This window comes from Prunus dulcis, chromosome 6, assembly GCF_902201215.1.
Source record: "Prunus dulcis chromosome 6, ALMONDv2, whole genome shotgun sequence".
Classification (NCBI taxonomy): domain Eukaryota; kingdom Viridiplantae; phylum Streptophyta; class Magnoliopsida; order Rosales; family Rosaceae; genus Prunus; species Prunus dulcis.
Genome location: NC_047655.1, coordinates 11,498,721 through 11,518,916, shown reverse-complemented (window position 1 = coordinate 11,518,916; position 20,196 = coordinate 11,498,721). Strand labels below are relative to the sequence as shown.

Here is a 20,196-nt window from a genome sequence, read left to right as displayed (position 1 = left end):
GGCAGGCATTTTCTCAAACAAAGTCTATCCTTCTTCTAATAGCTTCAAGTTCCATTGGCATTTTCTCAAACAATGTCCATCTTGTTCTTTGCACATCAACATAGCTACCAATAACCAAAGGCAGAGGCTAATTATTTGCTTAACTCAATTACATGTAAATTAAAAATAGTTGTGCTATGGTCAAATACGAAAAACATGCTTAACTGCCCCTTAAGTAGAGCTGCTAAATTTCCCTTACATACAGCCACATCATGACTAATGTTAAAACACTTAATTTGCATCCGCAACCAAAGATTCTGAACCACTTGATGCACAGGGTCTTGGATTGTCCCCACCAACTTCATTTGCAGGAGTTTGTTGTGGATATAAGGAAGGCCTTCGAGGCATTTGAAGGTTCTCAATGTCTCCTTCGTGCATCTCCAGTACTTTATTCATTTGCAGGGGGGTGTCCACTGGGCCTCATTTGTACGCACCATAATGCCACCATCATCATCTGCTTTACGATATTATTTTCCTCATTTGTTTCATCATCTCCTATTTCTATGTCCTTCCTTTCCTTCTTTCAACTGATCAGAAACCCATGTTGAAAAGTAGATTTGACTAAATTGGCTTGAACGTTCTGTACCCGCATTCATTGGCGGATCCAAGAAGTTTTTAATGGATATGCAATTTTGGTCAGGATTTATTTATTAAAAATTTTAAAAAGCGCGTTGTGCAACAGCCAATGGCGGATCCAAGAATTTTCATTCTGGGGCTCAACGTGTAGAAGGTGAAAAAGAATATAATAATATGCAAAATAAACCCATTGAAATTAAACGATAATATTCTTATTCATATTTAATAGATAAAACCATACAAAATACTCATGTTCAAAATCAAAGAGAACTGCATCGACTTCAAAAATAGACACTCACTGCAATAAACCATATACATGAGCGCGTTTCGAACCATCAACACATAAGCCAGTTAGTCGAACCACATTAAAATGGTGAACCTCCCAATGGTGCCAACTTCATTGATAAAGTCTTGCCCATTAGTTTTGGACTTAAAGACACGTCTCCTTGTTGAGAAAAAATGTATTTATCAAGAGACCCATTAGACATGAAATAATATACTAGAGCACGTTTTGAACCATCAACACAGAAGCCAATAAGTCGCACCACATTAACATGGCGAATCCTTCCAATGGTACCAACTTCATTGATAAAGTCTTGCCCATTATTAGTTTTGGACTTGCTTAACATCTTGATGGCTACCACGCGACCACTGCGGAGCTTTGCCTTGTATTCGGAGCTATAGTCTCCTTCACCCAATTTATCCTTTTGCCATCTTTTTGATGTCTAAGTAAGTATACCTTACTAACATGAAATTATTATTATTACTCCGTGGAAAGTCTTCTATATTCTCATACATTGACAAGTGCCTCCTTCGCCATTTATATATTAGTAATGCAGTTACAAATGGAATACCAAATAAAGCTTTGGTTTTTAGGTATAATGCTGCATGGTTCACAAAAAAGGAATTACTAGGAAGGATAATAAGAATAAAAATAAAATAATATACTCCTTTCCAAATCCTCTCAATCCTGCAAGTGTTTTGTACTTGTAACGGCATAAATTTGTGTTATCCATCCGCCTAGGGTCTGTTCAACCCAACTGCTGATCCTGACTCGAGTCAGGGCCCCAGTCTGATAGGACCCGTCTTGGAATTTCTCGAAAATCGGGACGAATTCCGTCTTTTTACCGACTTCATCTCGATGCCAGCCTACTTACTAAAAACCGAGGCATTCTACCAAAATTTTGGCAGAATCTCCCCCGTAAATTGAACAGACCCAATAAAATTCAACCTGTATAATATACAATATAATCTCAACCAGCAGCATGGTTTCAACATACAACAGTACATACTAAAATGGCCTCTGGCCTCACAAGTAAAACCTAACATGGGCAGTTACAAAGCATCTAACAGATTTAGTTTACAACAATCAGTTGAGTAGAAAGAAAATTACTTAAAGCCTAACTACTGAAGTTCACAGTTCGAGCTCCGAACACAACTTGTAGCTCTCCTTGAGTGACTACTGTCTGGAAGGCGCAAAACAGTAAACATGTGAGTAGACAAAAACAAAGTTTGCATTTAAAACAACATAATAACCCCACCGTGTAAAAATAATGCTCAACACATGCAAATTTATAATTCATATTTAATGATCCAAAAACATCAATCTCCAAAACCCTTTAAAACCACAAATCACTCAATCCATAAACTTATTTCCCAAAATTATACTGCTCTTACCGACCCACTGCATATACTCTAATTGCTTTACACTCACACCTATATATAGATATAAATATATAAATATACAATATACAATATACTCATCACACTACCAAGGTACAGGGAAAACAATCCAACTGGGGATTGTTTGGCTAGCCCGCAGGATTTCCAGGTATTATCCTGCGTCTATGAGCAATCCAACTGGAGGATGAAACTCCATAGCTCACACGCCTGAAATTCCAACTCCACATGTAGCTCCAATACTAAGTCCTTTGCGCGTAGACTACATCATCACACACCAAAACTTCCAAAGCCATGTGTGATGATTCCAAGCAATATACATAATCTTCCCATACGCCGGAAATTCCAACGCTACGTATGGGAAGTGTCTCACATACCGGAACTTCCAACACCACGTGTGAGACTAATAATCACATGTTTTTCCCACAAGCCGGAACTACCAACGCTATGTGTGGGAAGCCTAGTAATTAGGGGATGGTACTTACATAGTGTAATCATACATCTTCTCTCAACAACCCCTCATAGTCAAATTCTTCCACAATCTCACCTCAACAACCTAAGTACCTCACACATAGACAATATAGATAGAATTTCCCAAAATCCATATAAACATACTCACGATACTCAAATATGTCAAAATCCAAAATATATTGCCAAAGCTTATAATAACATCAAATTCAACAACCGAATATATATTATATCCCATATACCATTTAAAACATATGCATAAATCTTTCATCAATAAAACCATGCATTTGATTGAAAACAAAGTCCACTCACAAATAGTCCCAAGCTGCCGGATCCTGATAGGGTCCCGCTTGCTGTGTACGATCGATCAGAGCACCTATTTCGAGATGCGAACCTTTAATTAATATAACATCACTTCGAAACGGAAATCACAAAATAACTTAAATCCCCAAGTTCCCAGTGAGTGTACGTAGGACAAGATATCCTACGGTTCGACTAAAGTTTAGGAAATGCGTCTTGCAGGTGTGATTCGAAAGGGACGGTTGGATCGCTCATAATTAGATGGTTATCGTAACCCATAAAATTCGAATTATTGAATCGGAACATCCGGGGCTCCGATTCACGATCAGCGAAATCCTACATGATTCTAGGAGTGCCTAGATTAACATATTTTAATTTGGAAACGATCCAACGGTCAGAACCTATCGAACCCTGATAACGCACAATATGCGAAATCCGTTCGATAGTCAAACGATGTCCGAGTTGAAATCCGAGCACACCTACGTGCTCGTGACAACCTGAGGATTACAACAGGACAAAATGTGGCTTCACCACCCTTGCCCACGCCCGGCCGCACTTGGGTGTGTAGAGAAATTTCCAGCGACGGAAAAACTCCACACCGTCGCACACCCTTCCTGCCCTAGCTACTACTCGAGGCAAGGATCACTTTATTCAACGACGAGGAGGTCCAATTCGGACGGCAACCTACAAGAATTTACTTTGAAATTCGGCCAAAACCTAGATTCCAAAATCGGTTTCCTAGACGCAAAATCGATCCAATCCTATGCAACAGACAGCTAGAGTTTGAAAAATAGATGAGAATCCATACCTCACCCATCGGAATTGGTTTCTGGAGGAGAAAGATCGAGCATGATCCACCCGCCATTGACGGACTCAAACATCCCGAATTTCTTTTGGTGCTGCTGTGGCTTTGGTTCTCATCATGAATTTCTTATGGTGCTTGCTCATGCAACTCCTGATAATTGTACGACTGGTAGAAGTAGTCAATGGTGGAGGAGTCCCTCAAGATTGCAGAGAGACAAGATGTGGCCCGGAAGGCCCAGCCATTCGATTTCCATTTCGACTTAAAGGTAGGCAGCCAATCTATTGTGGCTTCCGTGGCTTTGATCTTTCATGCACTGGCGACAACTAGACTATGCTTGAGATACCATCGTCGTCAGCTAAGCTCTCTATTTAAGAGAGAGCAACTACAGATCTCATGCAATTGGAGCAAGATATTCTGATTATTGCTTGCCGAGGTAGTTCTTTTACAGCAATTGTTCTTCGCCTTCCTTAGAATTCGTAGGCCATGCATTCTTATTCAATTGTCCACCGTCAACAGTGAAAGATAAATATTTCACGTCTACCGATGGTTCACAAAAAAAGGAATTAGTAGGAAGGATAATAATAATAATATGGGTTAATTTCAATTTAGTATCTTAAACTCTTACTCTTATGACATGTTTGCCCACACACTCTTAATTTTAATGATTACGTACTCTAAGCTTTTCAGTGTTTTGCAATCCGGTTTCGGTGTTAGAATTTTCTTTAGTTGTTAATGTGGCATATATGACTCACCTTTTAAAACTTAAATTGCTTAAAATATTAATAAAACATTAAAAATAATAAAAATATTTCTAAACAAACTGAAATTAAACCTAATAATAATAATTACTCTTCTTCAAACCCATCTCATGTAATAACCCAAACCTAAAATTCATAATTAAGGAATATTTTGCGAAAAGACAATTTTGCCCTTGGAATATTTTATTAAGAAAAAAGGTGACTTTTTGATCGAGATGGAATTTGACAATTCCACTTACGCCATTGCGTAGAGCACGGTGAAATGAGTTCATAGACACATAGTGGGCCCGAATCAGAGTTGTAACGAAACGAGAGAGCTATGGTTAAAAGAGTCTCAGTGGCACAACCGTAAATATTTCGAGGTTGGATTTATAAAAACAGCTCAGCTTTCTCTCTCCTCACGCCAACCTCCCTCCCTCTCCCACGTCCGTCCCTTCTCTCCTTCGTATCTCCAGCCACCGACCACGGCTGAGGACGGGGCTGGTACCAAAATGACCGGGACGACTTCCTCTTCCTACCCCAGCCACCTCTCGCCGCTAGCCGCCATAGATTCGCCGGAATCTGGAGAAGAAGCGGCCGACATCGTCCAAACTTCAAAGCCGCCGATCTCCCTCCTCCGGCCACCAATTCCGTCGACCCAGGTATGGATTTTGAACCTCTCGAGCTGTTCTAGTTGCCTGTTGGGTATGAATTGATCGATTCGTAGTGTTGGCATCAGATTTGTGAGGTTGAAGTTTCAGTCGATTTTCGGCCTCCATGTTCGGCCACTTCTGGCCATTTTTTGGGGTAGGTCCAAACAAAAGTGGCCCCAAATATGGTGTTTTACCTAAGGTAGGAGTTTGGAGCCGTGGTTTGACGTTTTTCCGGTAAGGTGTAATCGCTTTAGACACCCATCGCTGTCGGGGCGTGCTGCGGCGCCTGGGTGAGGGTAGTGTCATGGCACTGTGTCTTATTGCGATCCTCAGGTCGTCACGAGCGCGTGGGATTTCGCGGATCTCAATTTGGATACCGTTTGAGCCCCGAACGAATTTTCCATATTGTGCGATTTTCGGGTTCAATACTACTGAAGCATTGGATCGCGCTCAATTTCGGATAGGATTCGACGGATTGTGAATCGGAGTCCCGGATACTCCGAAATCGCGAACGCTGGGGCTAGGGTTTGGAAATTTTATGATTTCATGATCGTGGTCAATCCGATCGTCAGTTTCAGACGAAACTTGCAGGACATGGTTCCTTAAACGTGGGGAACTTAAAGGAACTCTCAGATTGGTCATTGGAGGTCGTGGACCCACGGGGTTCTGTATCGACCAATATGGAAGTTTATCGTTTAATGAAATCTCGAGTCTTTTCAGACGATTTTAAACATCTGAAATACATAAGTGGGTAGAAAAATGACTTTAAAGTTAGTGCACGCGTTTTTAGAAGTCGGGGGTTAGGGTTTTGCTTAAAAACTTATACGTAGCAGTTTTATTAATTACATATTCATGATGGTTTAACCAGGCACCCGGGACCAGGCAGACCCGCAGAAGAGACCTTCAGGAGGTCTAGCGAGCTCGGACCAGGAGTAAGTGGACTTTTCTTTTATAAATGATTTTATATAAATGAATTTTATTATGTGATCTTGAATAAGTTTTATTAATTGGGATTTTTCCTAGCATGCTTTGTGAAGTTAAATATGTTATTTATATGATGTTTAGTTGATTATGCTAAAGAGATAAAGAAAGCCGAGTTGGAGAGTTATATCAGATAAAATAGCAGCGTAGTTTCAGATTTTACAAACTTTAGTCATTTATCATACTTTTCTGCAATATTTTATTTTAAACCACCATGTACCCAACTCCAGTTATTATCCTCAGTTATGCCGATGTCTACAGACATCCAGTTTATTTTTAGTTTTGTCAGTGCACTTGACATTAGCCTCACGAGTTGTGGGGACGCTCGGACCGTGAGTGCCAGGATTGCAGCTCGGTTTGACTTGGTGTCGCCGAGGTCTGTCAGGATTGCAGCTCGGTTTGACTTGGTGTCGCCGATGTCTGCCAGGATTTGCTGATCAGGCTGACTACGATCCCCTGAATCCTACCAGTGCGACTCGAATTGACTGTGTGTCACTGAGACCAGAATTGCGAATCAGACTGACTACAGTCCCCTGAATCCTGCCAGTTAGCGGCTCAGGTTGACTTTGTCTCACCGAGACCTGCCAGCGGATCAGGCTGACTAGAGTCCCCTGAATCCTGCCAGTTTGCGGCTCGGATAGATTTTGTGTCGCCAAGACCTGCCAGGGGAATTGACGGAATTACAGGGGTACATCCGAGTGGTAGTTTTAATTGATTGCAGAGCTTTTATGCAAGATTTGAGTACATTGCTTTTATGCAAGTTTGATTACAGTGTTTTTGTGCAAGTTTTGATCTTAGTGCTTTCATGCAAGTTTTGATGGTTTGGAATGTGATTGTATATATGTATATATTTATGTGAATGCTTTGTATTTGAATATAGTCGAACATTCAGATTTTCAAATCTATTTTTCTATAGTGGGAGTTATTATGTTCACATATTATTTTCTGAACCTTTATTTTTGTCCACTCACATTTTCAAATGTTTTGCGCCCCTAGGCTGTAGCGTGCACAGGAAAACCACCACCGGGCCATCTTGCCTTCCGCGCCATATCGTTACAAAAGTGTGGGTTTGTAAAAAGATTAACTTATCTGTATACTATTAGAATTGCTTTGATATTTTCCCTAAATGGAGAATTGAACTGGGTATTGTATATTAAGTATGCTGGCTGTTGGCTGTATGGATATTTTTGCTCGTTTTGACAGGTGTAAGTTTTGGGATTGAACAAATACAGGAGAGACTCTGCTGAAATTTCGGTAGGAGTCAAGGTTAAAATTTCAAGTAGAAGGGCAAATAGGTCAATTGTGCCCGACATTCACCAAGTGTTGGACACGCACAGAGTTCGACTAGAATTCCAAAGCGCAATTTGGTTCGGGTCTTGTCATCTCAACCATGTAAGTGTTTTGTTCTCATAAGAGCATAAATTTTTATTGTGGCTTTAAATCTAAAGAATAATGTTGAAGTGAGATCAACACTAGTATTGTCTTACCCGGCTAAACGATAATACAGACCACAAGCTGATCACGGCAATAGTTGGCAAAATTCATAGGGAAAAGTCTATCAAGGTGGAAGTGCCTATAAATAGGGTCAATAATTGCCCCTGTAGTAGTAGTGAAGATAACGATCAATAAAACAACTACGAAGTCAAGCGAATGTCAATCAATCAATATTATATTCTAAGGGATTTTAGGTCTAATGGTCCCTGAACTTTACCTCATTTTCATTTTGGTGCCTGAATTTCCAAAATCGTTCCGGTGGTCCTTCAACTTTACTTTCGTTAGGACAAATGGTCCTACTGTCAATTTCCTTATCTTTTTTTGTTAAATGTAAAGGAAAAAATGGTATTTTTGTAATTTATTTATTATTATTTTTTGGTTGGTGGAATAAAATGTCAATAAAATATTTAAAGGTAATTTAGGGTTTGAGATGGGGGCAATGCGTCTGGTGCAAATGGTAACTTTTTTTAATCTCTCACTTTTCAATTGAAGTCTCTGAAATTGTGACGAGTTAGGAACGAGGAATGTGTTGTTCTATAATTAGTAGCTGTGCGGCTGTGCGGCTGTGCGAGGAGGATGTTTGATAGAGGTCAAGTAGAGCTCATTTGCCTTTAATTTCTCTTTGTTTTTTTTTTGACGGAGGCTTGCTTATCCTAGACCTAGAGGATTTGAAAATGGATGGAGGCAACATTATTCAGTAGAAACTAGAAAGAAACAGAGTAGTTGCTTAGAACATCTGTCTCATGCTTGTTTTGGCTTTGGTTATAAAACTCGTTGAATCCACCTTACGAGTGGTTGTTTAGAACATCTATAGGCTTTGCCGATCCTAGTGGATTTGAGAATGGATGGTATATATATTCAAAAATCAAGAGCTTTTTTTAGGGTTGCGGATGGGATCAATGATCTAATAACCGAGCTGTGTATGGAATGAGTGTAACTTTTAGTTTTAACAGCAATATGTTATCTACTTGTGTGATGTGTGTTACCTATGTCAGAAGTGAAGATTATACCACTTTACCACTTATCAGATTGGTTTAGTTGCAGTTTTTTCTTTTAATTTATTTGTTAATCAAGTTTGTCTGACATATTCCTATGTTAAGAACTTAGAATTTAGTGAAACTGGCACTTCCTTTGGAAGGTTTCCACGGTCGGCCCTCGTGGATTGTGCAGCTTAGGCTAATGTTTTTTAAGCTTTTTCTTCGTTCCTGTCTGTGGTTCGGTCATGTAGCTTGCTCTTTTCAATCTTTTAGCTTGAAATCCCAATTTTTCTTCGTTGCTTTTTGAGTTTGAGTTTCACTTTGGTCCAAGTCTGTAGCTTTGCCCTGGGTCTGTAAACTCTTATATATGGTTTAGTCATTGTCGGTAGAACTGGATTCTAATTCAGATATGGAGATTATTTGACGTATGGGCTCTTGTTTAATTTTGAACCCTTGCTTCAAGCTTGGAAGAGAAGGGCCGAAGTTCTCTTTCCATTATTGATGCCATCTTTAACTTGAGCAACTATAAATAGGTACAGACAAATATACTCGCTCTGTCTGCAAACTGAAACTTGACGACGTTTAAGAAGAAAACAGAGGACAGGGGAAGATACATAAATGTCATAAATGTCAAATGTACAAACTTCTGAGCTGCCCGCTTTCGCCGTTGCGGTTGATACAAACTTTCCTCTTAGTCTATTTGCCTTTGATTTGTTCTCAACACCTTATGTTCCACAGTTCGTTTTGCTAGAAGGACCTTACCCTATACCTGGATTCTAATTATTGCTATTTGCCACTGCACAGCTTTTTAAAAACCCAACATAATACCGTTCAGGCATAATAAGCCCACTCGATAACATATCCATACACAAATGAATTGTTTCTTTTGGGCAATTCATTTGTGTAAACCTAATTGTCATCAAAGTTCAAGTCATTGCATTTCGGGCAGGCAGTTTCTCAAACAATAACCAAAGGGAGAGGCTAATTATTTGCTTAAATCAATTACAACATGTAAAAATATTTGTGCTATGATCAAATACAGAGTAGAGCTGCTAACTTTCCCTTACATAGATCCACATCGTAACTAATATTGATTCACTTCATTTGCATCGGCAATCAAAGTAATCTCTTCAGATTCTGAAGCACTTGATGTACAGGGACTTCGATTGTCCAGATCAACATAATCTGCAGGAATTTGTTGTGGGTATAAGAAAGGCCTTGGAGGCATTTGGAGGCTCTCAATTTCTCCTTCAAGCATCTCCACTACTTTATTCATTGAAGGGCGTTCGATAGGCTTCATTTGTATGCACCATAAAGCCACCATCATCATCTTCTTTATGATCTTCTTTTCCTCATCTGTTGCATCATCTCCTATTTCTATGTCCTTTCCTGCCTTCAACTGATCAGAAACCCATGTCGGAAAGAAGATTTGGCTAAATTGGCTTGATTGTTCTATACCCGCATTCAGGTTTTTCCTTCTACCAGCCATTTCCATCAATAGCATTCCGAAACTATACACATCAGCTTTGTACGAAACACCTCCAATGTTTTTGTAGAACAGTTCTGGAGCAATGTATCCCATGGTTCCTCTTGCTGCAGTCAAAGATACAATGCTATTATCCAACGGGTATAGCTTTGCTAACCCAAAATCAGAGACCTTGGGAGTAAAATTCTCGTTTAGAAGAATGTTGTGAGGCTTGATGTCAAAGTGCAAAATTTGCATGTCACAGCCTTGATGGAGGTAATCAATACCACGAGCCACTCCGAGTGCGATTTCAAATATTTTATGGCAACTTAAAGACACATCTCCTTGTTGAGAAAAAATGTATTTCTCGAGAGACCCATTAGACATGAAATCATATACAAGAGCACGTTTTGAACCTTCAACACAGAAGCCAATAAGTCGCACCACGTTAACATGGCGAATCCTTCCGATGGTAGCAACCTCATTGATAAAGTCTTGGCCATTATTAGTTTTGGACTTGCCTAACATCTTGATGGCTACAAGGCGACCGCTACGGAGCTTTGCCTTGTATACAGAGCCATAGCCTCCTTCCCCCAACTTGTCCATGAAACCTCTAGCCATCTTTTTGATGTCCGAGTAAGAGTACCGTATTGGCATGAGATTATTATTACTCCGTAGAAAGTCTTCTATATTCTCATACATTGACAAGTGCCTCCTTCGCCATTTATAAATTAGCAGTGCAGTTACAAGGGGAAAACCAAATGTAAATTTGGCTGCTACGTATAGTGCTGCATGGTCCACAAAAAAGGAATTAATAGGAAGGATAATAATAATAATTTTAATAATATTCTTCCAAAATCGATCTCAATTCTGCTCCTGTTTTGTTCTAACAGCATAAACTTTTTTCGTGCCTCCAGTATTCTCTTACTGAGGTAAACGACTGCACAGACTGCAAGCTGATGACCGTATAAGTTGTGATTATACAAAGGGAAATGCCTGTTAAGGTTGAAGCGATAGTATATGGGATCAATAGAGTCTTCTGCAACAATGGAATGAGAATGACTTAGGTGTTAGTCAAGCGAAAAGGCCAAAATAAATCATAAGCTGGTGTATTCACAGAATAGAGGGATCACTCGCCTAGTTTCTGGCTTATGAACATTATGATCTTCATGTACCAACGTCGTTCTACATTACGAAAGAAGAATTATGATTAGACCAACAGAAACTATACACAAATTGAAGGAAGGAAATAAATTTATTCTATATGTGCAGGACATCCCTTCTGCATGATATTGTCGAAAATGTACTGATAATATGTATGTACGTATTTGCTCGAAAATAATAGATAATTTCAGGTTTGTCAAATGTCTAACCTTCTGGCAATATGTCTCGTTGCTCGCATTGAATTCCATTGCCGGTGCTGTTCAGATTGCAAAATTTCCCTGATCTGCAAGTTTCTGAACATGCATAATAAAGCCATGAGAGTTCAAAGCCATGCGCTATTTCATTATATATTCCTTTGCAAGACGTCATGAGCTCCTCAGTTGAAGGGGAAACCATAACCATTAGTGTTATTTTGCAGGAATCCCCAAAATTGTATGACCTTGGGCCACCACGCCTAACCGGAAATTTTATGAAATAAGAATATGTTGTTACATTGGAGAAAGAAGAATTGGAAGAAGAATAGTTGTTGACCCCACTGATGCATGGAGCTGTTTCAACAATGAGATGGGAAGGATGCATTGGAATTTCACAGCTCAGGAAGACTATAGACATTAATGATTCTCTATGGTAATACCCAGGAAGAGGACCTGTATAATTGGAGTAATAAGAAAAGTTGAAGAGGGTCAAGGAGAAGAGTGGGTGGGAGAAGTAGTTGTCCTTGATCTTGTGAACACCAACATCCACAAGTCGGATTGTGAAGTTATTGTAATTGATTGCTTGTACATAATACTTTCCTGAAAACAAGTATAGCACTGCATGATGAGTAGTACCATTTCCCTTGGCCTCACAAGATAGCTCGAAGCTTTTGTTGCCGCAGTGTTTAGAGTCTCCTTTCAATCGGAATGGAGAGCTTATGTTAATATTTCCACAAAAACGGATACAATCAGAGTTATCAGCTGTAATATTATTGGAAGCTGTTTGGGAACGAGAGGAAGGAACAAGAAGAAGAAGGAGCACTGTGTAAGCCGCAAATAGGAGACTTCCTCCAGACATGATGTCAGAGCACAAGGGAAATTTCCAATTTAGTGCAGTTTAACTCTTTAAAGAGATAAATTTATTTATTTATTTTTTTGTTGGCCCATAATCAGATAAAAATTTAGAGATCACCTTACCCGTCGGCCATTGACTAAAACATCCAGAAGGAGTGAATGTCTGGAGAGACTGAGCGCATGCCATGGCAACAATTCTGGTAACCATATTTACGCTGTCATTGGTTATTATTGTTTCATTGGTGATTAGCGTATATACATATATATATATATATATATATATATATCTATATATATATATATCTGATGAGATAGGAATATTGCATTGGTCCATTCCATGAACATTGCAAAGGTATTTTACACTCCAAGTTTACTTTCCAACTATAATTTCAAGATTATTTCAAGATTCATTGAAGATTCTATATGCAAACTATAATTTTGGATTTGATTGATTTGAAAACCTGCCCTTATTTCATGAACAACTTTTACAGGTCGTAACCTGAATTTCACCTTATTTATTTATTTTTTCTTCCTTTTTCTTTCTTTTATGAACATATTGGTGAGGAAATTAATCAAGGGTATGTTTTGAAGATAGTTTAAAATGGCTAAAAACGCTTTAAAAAATGATTGGCACAAAAAGAAAATATTTGCAAGTATTTATGCACTGTGTTTAGTTCTAATAGCGAAGGTGATGACAATCAAGCATGTCTATACCTCTAACAAAATGGAAAAAGAAAATCGGCTTAGAATCGAAAGATTTTTGGATGATTACAGAGCGATGAAGCCAAGTAAATATTCCTATGCTGATATTAAGAGGACAACAAATCAATTCAAGGAAAAGTTGGCTCAAGGGGCCTACGGAACAATGTTCAAAGGAAAGCTTTCCTCTGAATTACTTGTTGCTGTGAAAATCCTCAACAATTCAAATGAAAATGGGGAAGATTACATAAATGAAGTGGGGACAATGTGTCAAGTCCACCATGTCAATGCGATTCGCTTGGTTGGAGTTTGTGCAGACGGATTTACGAATACTTACCAAATGGTTCTTTGCAAAATTTATTATCATCAGCAGATAATAAGAATTCATTCATTGGTTGGGATAAGTTGCAAGATATCGCTCTAGGAATAGTTAAAGGAATTGAATATCTTCACCAAGGATGCGACCAACGAATCCTGCACTTCGATATCAAACCACATAATGTATTGCTAGACCAAGATTTCACTCCAAAAGTTTCTAATTTCGGTTTAGCACAGAAGAAATATGATGACTACAGCCAGGGGGACCATGGGCTACATCGCACCTGAAATCTTCCCAAGGAACTTCAGCAACGTCTCCTATAAGTCAGAAGTCTATAGTTTTGGAATATTGTTGCTTGAAATGGTTGGAGGCAGAAAAAACTTTAAAGTCATGGAGGATGCCTCTAGCCAAGTCTACTTCCCAGAATGGATCTATAACCTTTTAAAGCAAGGCAACGACCTACGAATCTATATCGGTGACGATGAAGTAGATGTAACAATTGCTAGGAAACTTGCAATTCTGGGTCTATGGTGCATCCAATGGCATCCAATAGATCGTCCTTCAATGGAAGTTGTAGTTCAAATGTTGGAAAGAGAAGGTGAGAATCTCGCCATGAATCCTAATCCTTAGAGAATATAATGAACAGACCTCTACGTTGAAGAAGCAGTTGTGTATGCATGGATTATACCGCTCACTTATGAGATGAGTCTTCGAGTGTTCTTAAAATTAATAAGATTGTTATGGTATTGTCGTGTGTTAATTAAGAAACTGGTTTGAGTTCAATAAATTTCATTGTAAAGTATTAATTATATAGCAATAATTCATCAAACACAGTACATGTTATAATTGAGACTATATATTCGTATATAATGGTGTTTTTTGAATTATAGAAAGGGAAAAAGGGTGATCCATGATGCATGCTATAATTAATTTGAGGATATGAAGCCAAAGTGAATAAAATTGTTGGTATATATATATATATATATTGTTTTTTTTTCATACTAACACTCATGAAGGAAGAAGAGTCGAATATTGATCTTTCGGGGTTAAAATAAATGATCTTAATCACTAGAACTACAAACTCCTTGTAATATTAATTTTTCTTCAACGTGTAAGTGTAATATTTGAATGAGAGTATGTCAATATTTCTTATGAACCCCTCTACTTAATTATTATTTTTAAGTTTTTAACCAAAAGCTCTAACCTCTTATTATCAAGTTATTACAACATTACAACCTCTTAAATAGATGCAGAATGTCATCAACATGCCAATAAACTAGTCCAAAAGGTGCAGAAGAGTCCATGTATTGGGCTCAAAACTTCGAACACAGCTGTTATACTGCATGGAAGCAATATTAATTCTGCATTAATTTGATGAAATGAATTATATCGACTTAAAAGAAGAAATATGAGTCCCACATTTAATTATCATATGATAATACCTGTTACTTTCTAATTTTGATTTAAATTATAAAAGATGACATATAATAAGAATTCATTCTTTAGTTGGAAGATATCGCTTTCGGAATAGCCACACTATAACGAATTGAATATCTTTACCTAGCTAGGGTGTCACCACCGAATCCTCCTCTTCCGATATAAACACCACATAATATGTATTTGCTAGATAAAAAAAAACAGTTAATACAATGTTAACCAATCGTTTGGGTCAACTTAACAATATCACTAAAATGATCTGAATCGTTCATTGTTTAGGTCATGAATTAAAGATCCCCCTTACAAAAAGTTACCGAATTTGAAACATTCAGGCATCTAAGTGCGATAAAAAAATAACAGACTAATTTTTTTTCTTATTAGCCCACAAATCGGATTAAGCATATAGCCCTTGAGTTTATATATATCTCCAAATAAAATTTCTTGGTCCACTCCCATCAACATGACAACAAATTAGTCTATATATTGTTTTCAAGGGAATACACCATTCTCTCTGCTAAACTCAAAGGTGCAGAAGATACCAAGTATGTGCTCAAAACTATTGACTAATATTCAAACACAGTTGTTATGAGAGGTACTTATTTATTTATCGTTGTCCACATTCTGAGACACTCGAAGAAAATTTCATTCCTAGTGAAACTTTTAATTTGTAAATTGGGGCCATATGCATGTTCCTCCTACTTGGACCCAACAAGAAAATAGAAAAGCATAAATTTGTACATAAAACGTGTAAATTCGGGGGCTATTGCGTAACATCTTGTCACTCCCACTAGAATTGAACTCAACAAAAATCAACAGAAAGCAAAACCATGTTATGTGGTTCTCATGAGGTTTCAATGGTGGTTGGGCATCCTCAAAATGTTAAATTGAAAGTCATAGTCATAGTATGTATGTACTAAGTATTGATAAATAGTATTTTAGAAGAGAAAACGTTTGTGGCAAAAATTAGACATAGTCATTAGTCATCAGTCATCTAATCGTGGTAAAAAAAAAAAATTAAACGAACCCAGTACTTCTATAAACAATAAAAAAAAAATTCAAGATAATAATTATTAAATGAAGAAACGATTTTGGATGTGGTTAATTTTTTCTTATTAGCCTACAAACCTAGTTAAGCATAGAGCCATTGAATTTATATCTCAAAATAAATTATTCTGGTCACTCCCATCAACTTGACGATAAATTAATTTATATATTATTTTTAAGCGAATAGACCATTCTCTAAAGGGAATTTGTGAAGACTAATGAAATTTCAAAAAAGAAGATTTTTTTTAAGTCTAGTGAAGCAAGAATCCAAGTCTAAACAGGCAACGTAGAGGAAGACTTTGACCAGCTTGCATGGTATATTTCCTCACCACAACACCACGCACACGGAAAGAAAATAATGTCTGATTGTTGTCATCCTATTCCCAAAGAAAAAAAAAGGACAGAAGAAAAAACAAACCAAGAAAGTGCAATGAGAATTCAACAATTGTTCCACAATGGACAACTGGCTCTTCTCTCAAACCCACTCCTCAAGTCGGGACTTTAAGAAAGCAATTTGAGTCCCACATATATATTTAATGATAAAACATGTTACCTTTTATCTTTATTTAAATTATTAAAAAAACAAAAAAGTAAGAAAAAACTAATGGGGGTTTCAATGGTGATTGGACTTCTTGAGCTAAAAACTTCAACATCGAAGAGCCACCTAGGTTACGCAAAAATACAATGCTTGTTTTTCCCTTACTAGATCAAAAAGAAAAGCAAATGATCCACTAGTGTAGTGATTAGAAGTAATTGCTTTTCATATAAGGTCTTGGGTTCGAATCATAGCATTCATATAATGTGTGTGAGTTTAGTACTATTGTTGTTATGAATAAGAAAGGTCCTAAAAAGAGCTCAGGAAAAGAAGTGTTATGAGAAAATGTAAAATTTTAATGCTCCAATAATTCGGTTAAAATTAACTTTTGGCCTTTTGATGTAGCTTGGAGTAAAAGATACCCCATTCAATTGCATTGAAATCTATTACTTTCAAGGAAAAAAAAAATGCTTGACAAATAAATACATTGAAGAGGGAGAGAGAGTTCAATTATTGATGGAAAGTGGATCGTATGACCTTTAATCATTGGGCCGCGTTGAGCTTTTATGATTTAAGCATTTCTTTAAGCTAATTTGGGTTGGGTATGAGTTTTAGTACTTCGGCCCAAGCCTGCCCACACAGACAGAGCCATTAGGGCTTGAACTTGTTTGGTAGAACTTTGTTTGGCTAGTTTGAGCTACATTAGGTTAGTTGGGCTTGTTTGGTCGGATTAGCTCTGACATCCAGTTGAAAATTTAGTGATTAGAGTTGAAATTGGTTACTGGAAACATTCTGGCAGTTGGGTGGAATTATTTGAGATTGTTTGGCAGGTGAAAAATTTTGGGATTGGTCAAAATACAGGGGAGGCTCTGCTGAATTTTCGGCAGAAGTCTAAGGGAATTTTAAAGAAAAGTTGAAGCAAGAAGGGTAAGAAGGTCATTTGTGCCCGACATTCGCCAGGTGTCGGACACGCACAGGACTTGGCTCGAATTCCAAAGTAGAAATTGGGTCGGGTCCTGTCACATAGCATATCCAATCAATTTTATTCATTTACTTTTTTTTTTCTATTGAAATGTTTTATTATTTTTTTTCCAGGCTCACAAAATTCAACAAATTTTTAAATATATTTTCGATTTCAGAGTATTACATTTTCAGAAGAAAATAACCAATTTTTATTTGGAATATTTATGCCTTTTCTATTTGGTATACTCCTATAAATCCACCCATTACTACAACTTCATTGCCATTCAATAGAATAGAAAAAGATTTTTTGGGTTAAGTTGAGTTTGTGGATTTAGGTTAAGTTGAGTTTGTGTATAATTAGTAGTAAGATGAGTTTGTGGATTTAGGTTAAGTTGTTGTATATATTTTTAACTACAACTCTTTTGTTGTTTCTGGTTAGTGATGGTTGCAATTGAGTTTTTTTTTTTTTTGTTTCTCCTCCCAAAATACTACATCTTAGCTGAGCTTGTTTGCTTGTTCTACTCAGTTGATTATTGTTGTCTTTTTGATAGAGATCAAGTAGAGCTCATTTGCCTTTAATGGCTCTTGGTGTTTTTTGATGGAGGCTTGCTTATTCAAGAGGATTTGAAAATGGATGGAGGCAACATTATTTATAAAGAAACAGAGTAGTTGCTTCGAACATCTGTCTCATGCTTGTTTTGGCTTGGGTTATTAACCACATTGAATCCACCTTACGAGTGGTTGTTTAGAACATCTATAGGCTTTGCCGATCCTAGTGGATTTGAAAATGGTTCAAAAATCAAGAGCTTTTTTTAGGGTTGAGTATGGGATCAATGATCTAATAACCGAGCTGTGTATGGAATGAGTGTAACTTTTAGTTTTAACAGTTACCTATGTCAGAAGAGAAGATTATACCACTTTACCACTTATCAGATTGGTTTAGTTGCAGTTTTTTCTTTTAATTTATTTGTTAATCAAGTTTGTCTGACATATTCCTATGTTAAGAACTTAGAATTTAGTGAAACTGGCACTTCCTTTGGAAGGTTTCCACGGTCGGCCCTCGTGGATTGTGCAGCTTAGGCTAATGTTTTTTAAGCTTTTTCTTCGTTCCTGTCTGTGGTTCGGTCATGTAGCTTGCTCTTTTCAATCTTTTAGCTTGAAATCCCAATTTTTCTTCGTTGCTTTTTGAGTTTGAGTTTCACTTTGGTCCAAGTCTGTAGCTTTGCCCTGGGTCTGTAAACTCTTATATATGGTTTAGTCATTGTCGGTAGAACTGGATTCTAATTCAGATATGGAGATTATTTGACGTATGGGCTCTTGTTTAATTTTGAACCCTTGCTTCAAGCTTGGAAGAGAAGGGCCGAAGTTCTCTTTCCATTATTGATGCCATCTTTAACTTGAGCAACTATAAATAGGTACAGACAAATATACTCGCTCTGTCTGCAAACTGAAACTTGACGACGTTTAAGAAGAAAACAGAGGACAGGGGAAGATACATAAATGTCATAAATGTCAAATGTACAAACTTCTGAGCTGCCCGCTTTCGCCGTTGCGGTTGATACAAACTTTCCTCTTAGTCTATTTGCCTTTGATTTGTTCTCAACACCTTATGTTCCACAGTTCGTTTTGCTAGAAGGACCTTACCCTATACCTGGATTCTAATTATTGCTATTTGCCACTGCACAGCTTTTTAAAAACCCAACATAATACCGTTCAGGCATAATAAGCCCACTCGATAACATATCCATACACAAATGAATTGTTTCTTTTGGGCAATTCATTTGTGTAAACCTAATTGTCATCAAAGTTCAAGTCATTGCATTTCGGGCAGGCAGTTTCTCAAACAATAACCAAAGGGAGAGGCTAATTATTTGCTTAAATCAATTACAACATGTAAAAATATTTGTGCTATGATCAAATACAGTGTAGAGCTACTAACTTTCCCTTACATAGATCCACATCGTGACTAATATTGAGAACAACGGGGGGGAAGGTCGGGGGAGGAGTCGCGCAGGAGGAGAGAGAGAGAGAGAGGAGAGGAGAGTGTTGTGCGGAAGCGTCAACCAACTGCGAGTGAAAAATAAATAACAACAGGCAGGAGAAAAATTGAACAAAATAATCAACAATAACAACACCAAGATTTATACTGGTTCGGCAATTGCCTACATCCAGTTTGGAGACGATGGAGTATTCCACTATAATCAATGGAGATATACAATAGTGTTTACCACTCCATTTCCCAAAGACCCAAATACACCCAACCTCACACACTCACAAAGGAAGAGAAAACAATGATACAAAGCAAAGAACAACTAGAGAGAATTTGTTTCACTCTTTGGCAAAATGCCTTTCTTGCTATTTTTCTCTTCTACTCAACTCTTGGTTGGATGCTTCAAATGAAACCATTTGCTTCCAATTTATAGCCAAAGGAAGTGGCTTCTCAAAGAAGCCAAAAGGAAGGGGCTTCTCAAAGAAGCCAAAGGAAGTGGCTTCTCAAAGAAGCCAAAGGTTAGCCAAGTCAACAATAGCCTACCACCATTTGTGAAAGCCAATTAATGCATTCAAATTGCAACTTGTCAATATCCATCACTTTTGACTATTGGTTTGAGGCAATAATCAACAATCTCCACCTTGGCTCAAAACCTCGAAGTAGAACTCCCAATAGTCGTCTCCCAATCCCCTATGGGGCAATCAACAAATTTTACAAATGCCAATTAAGTCTAAGCAGTGCTTAAACTTGAGTAACGAAATTGGCTTTGTCAACATATCCGCAGGATTGTCAGCAGTCCCAATCTTCTGAAGAAGAATATC

The 20,196-nt window shown here is 37.7% G+C and overlaps 2 protein-coding genes and 1 pseudogene across 2 annotated transcripts; 1 reads left to right on the top strand and 2 right to left on the bottom strand.

Annotated features, from left to right (window-relative positions):
- Positions 1 to 9,794: 9,794 nt before the first annotated feature.
- Positions 9,795 to 11,218, bottom strand: LOC117630277 (rust resistance kinase Lr10-like). The gene is made up of 2 exons (XM_034363022.1): positions 11,104 to 11,218; positions 9,795 to 10,963 (listed from the first exon to the last, which is right to left on the bottom strand). Exon 2 carries the CDS (start codon positions 10,875 to 10,877, stop codon positions 9,795 to 9,797), a length of 1,083 nt encoding a protein of 360 aa, XP_034218913.1. The 5' UTR covers positions 10,878 to 10,963; positions 11,104 to 11,218.
- A 325-nt stretch (positions 11,219 to 11,543) lies between these two features.
- Positions 11,544 to 12,392, bottom strand: LOC117630276. The gene has a single exon (XM_034363021.1). It carries the CDS (start codon positions 12,390 to 12,392, stop codon positions 11,544 to 11,546), a length of 849 nt encoding a protein of 282 aa, XP_034218912.1.
- A 597-nt stretch (positions 12,393 to 12,989) lies between these two features.
- On the top strand, positions 12,990 to 14,036 carry LOC117630274 (annotated as a pseudogene).
- Positions 14,037 to 20,196: the final 6,160 nt, after the last annotated feature.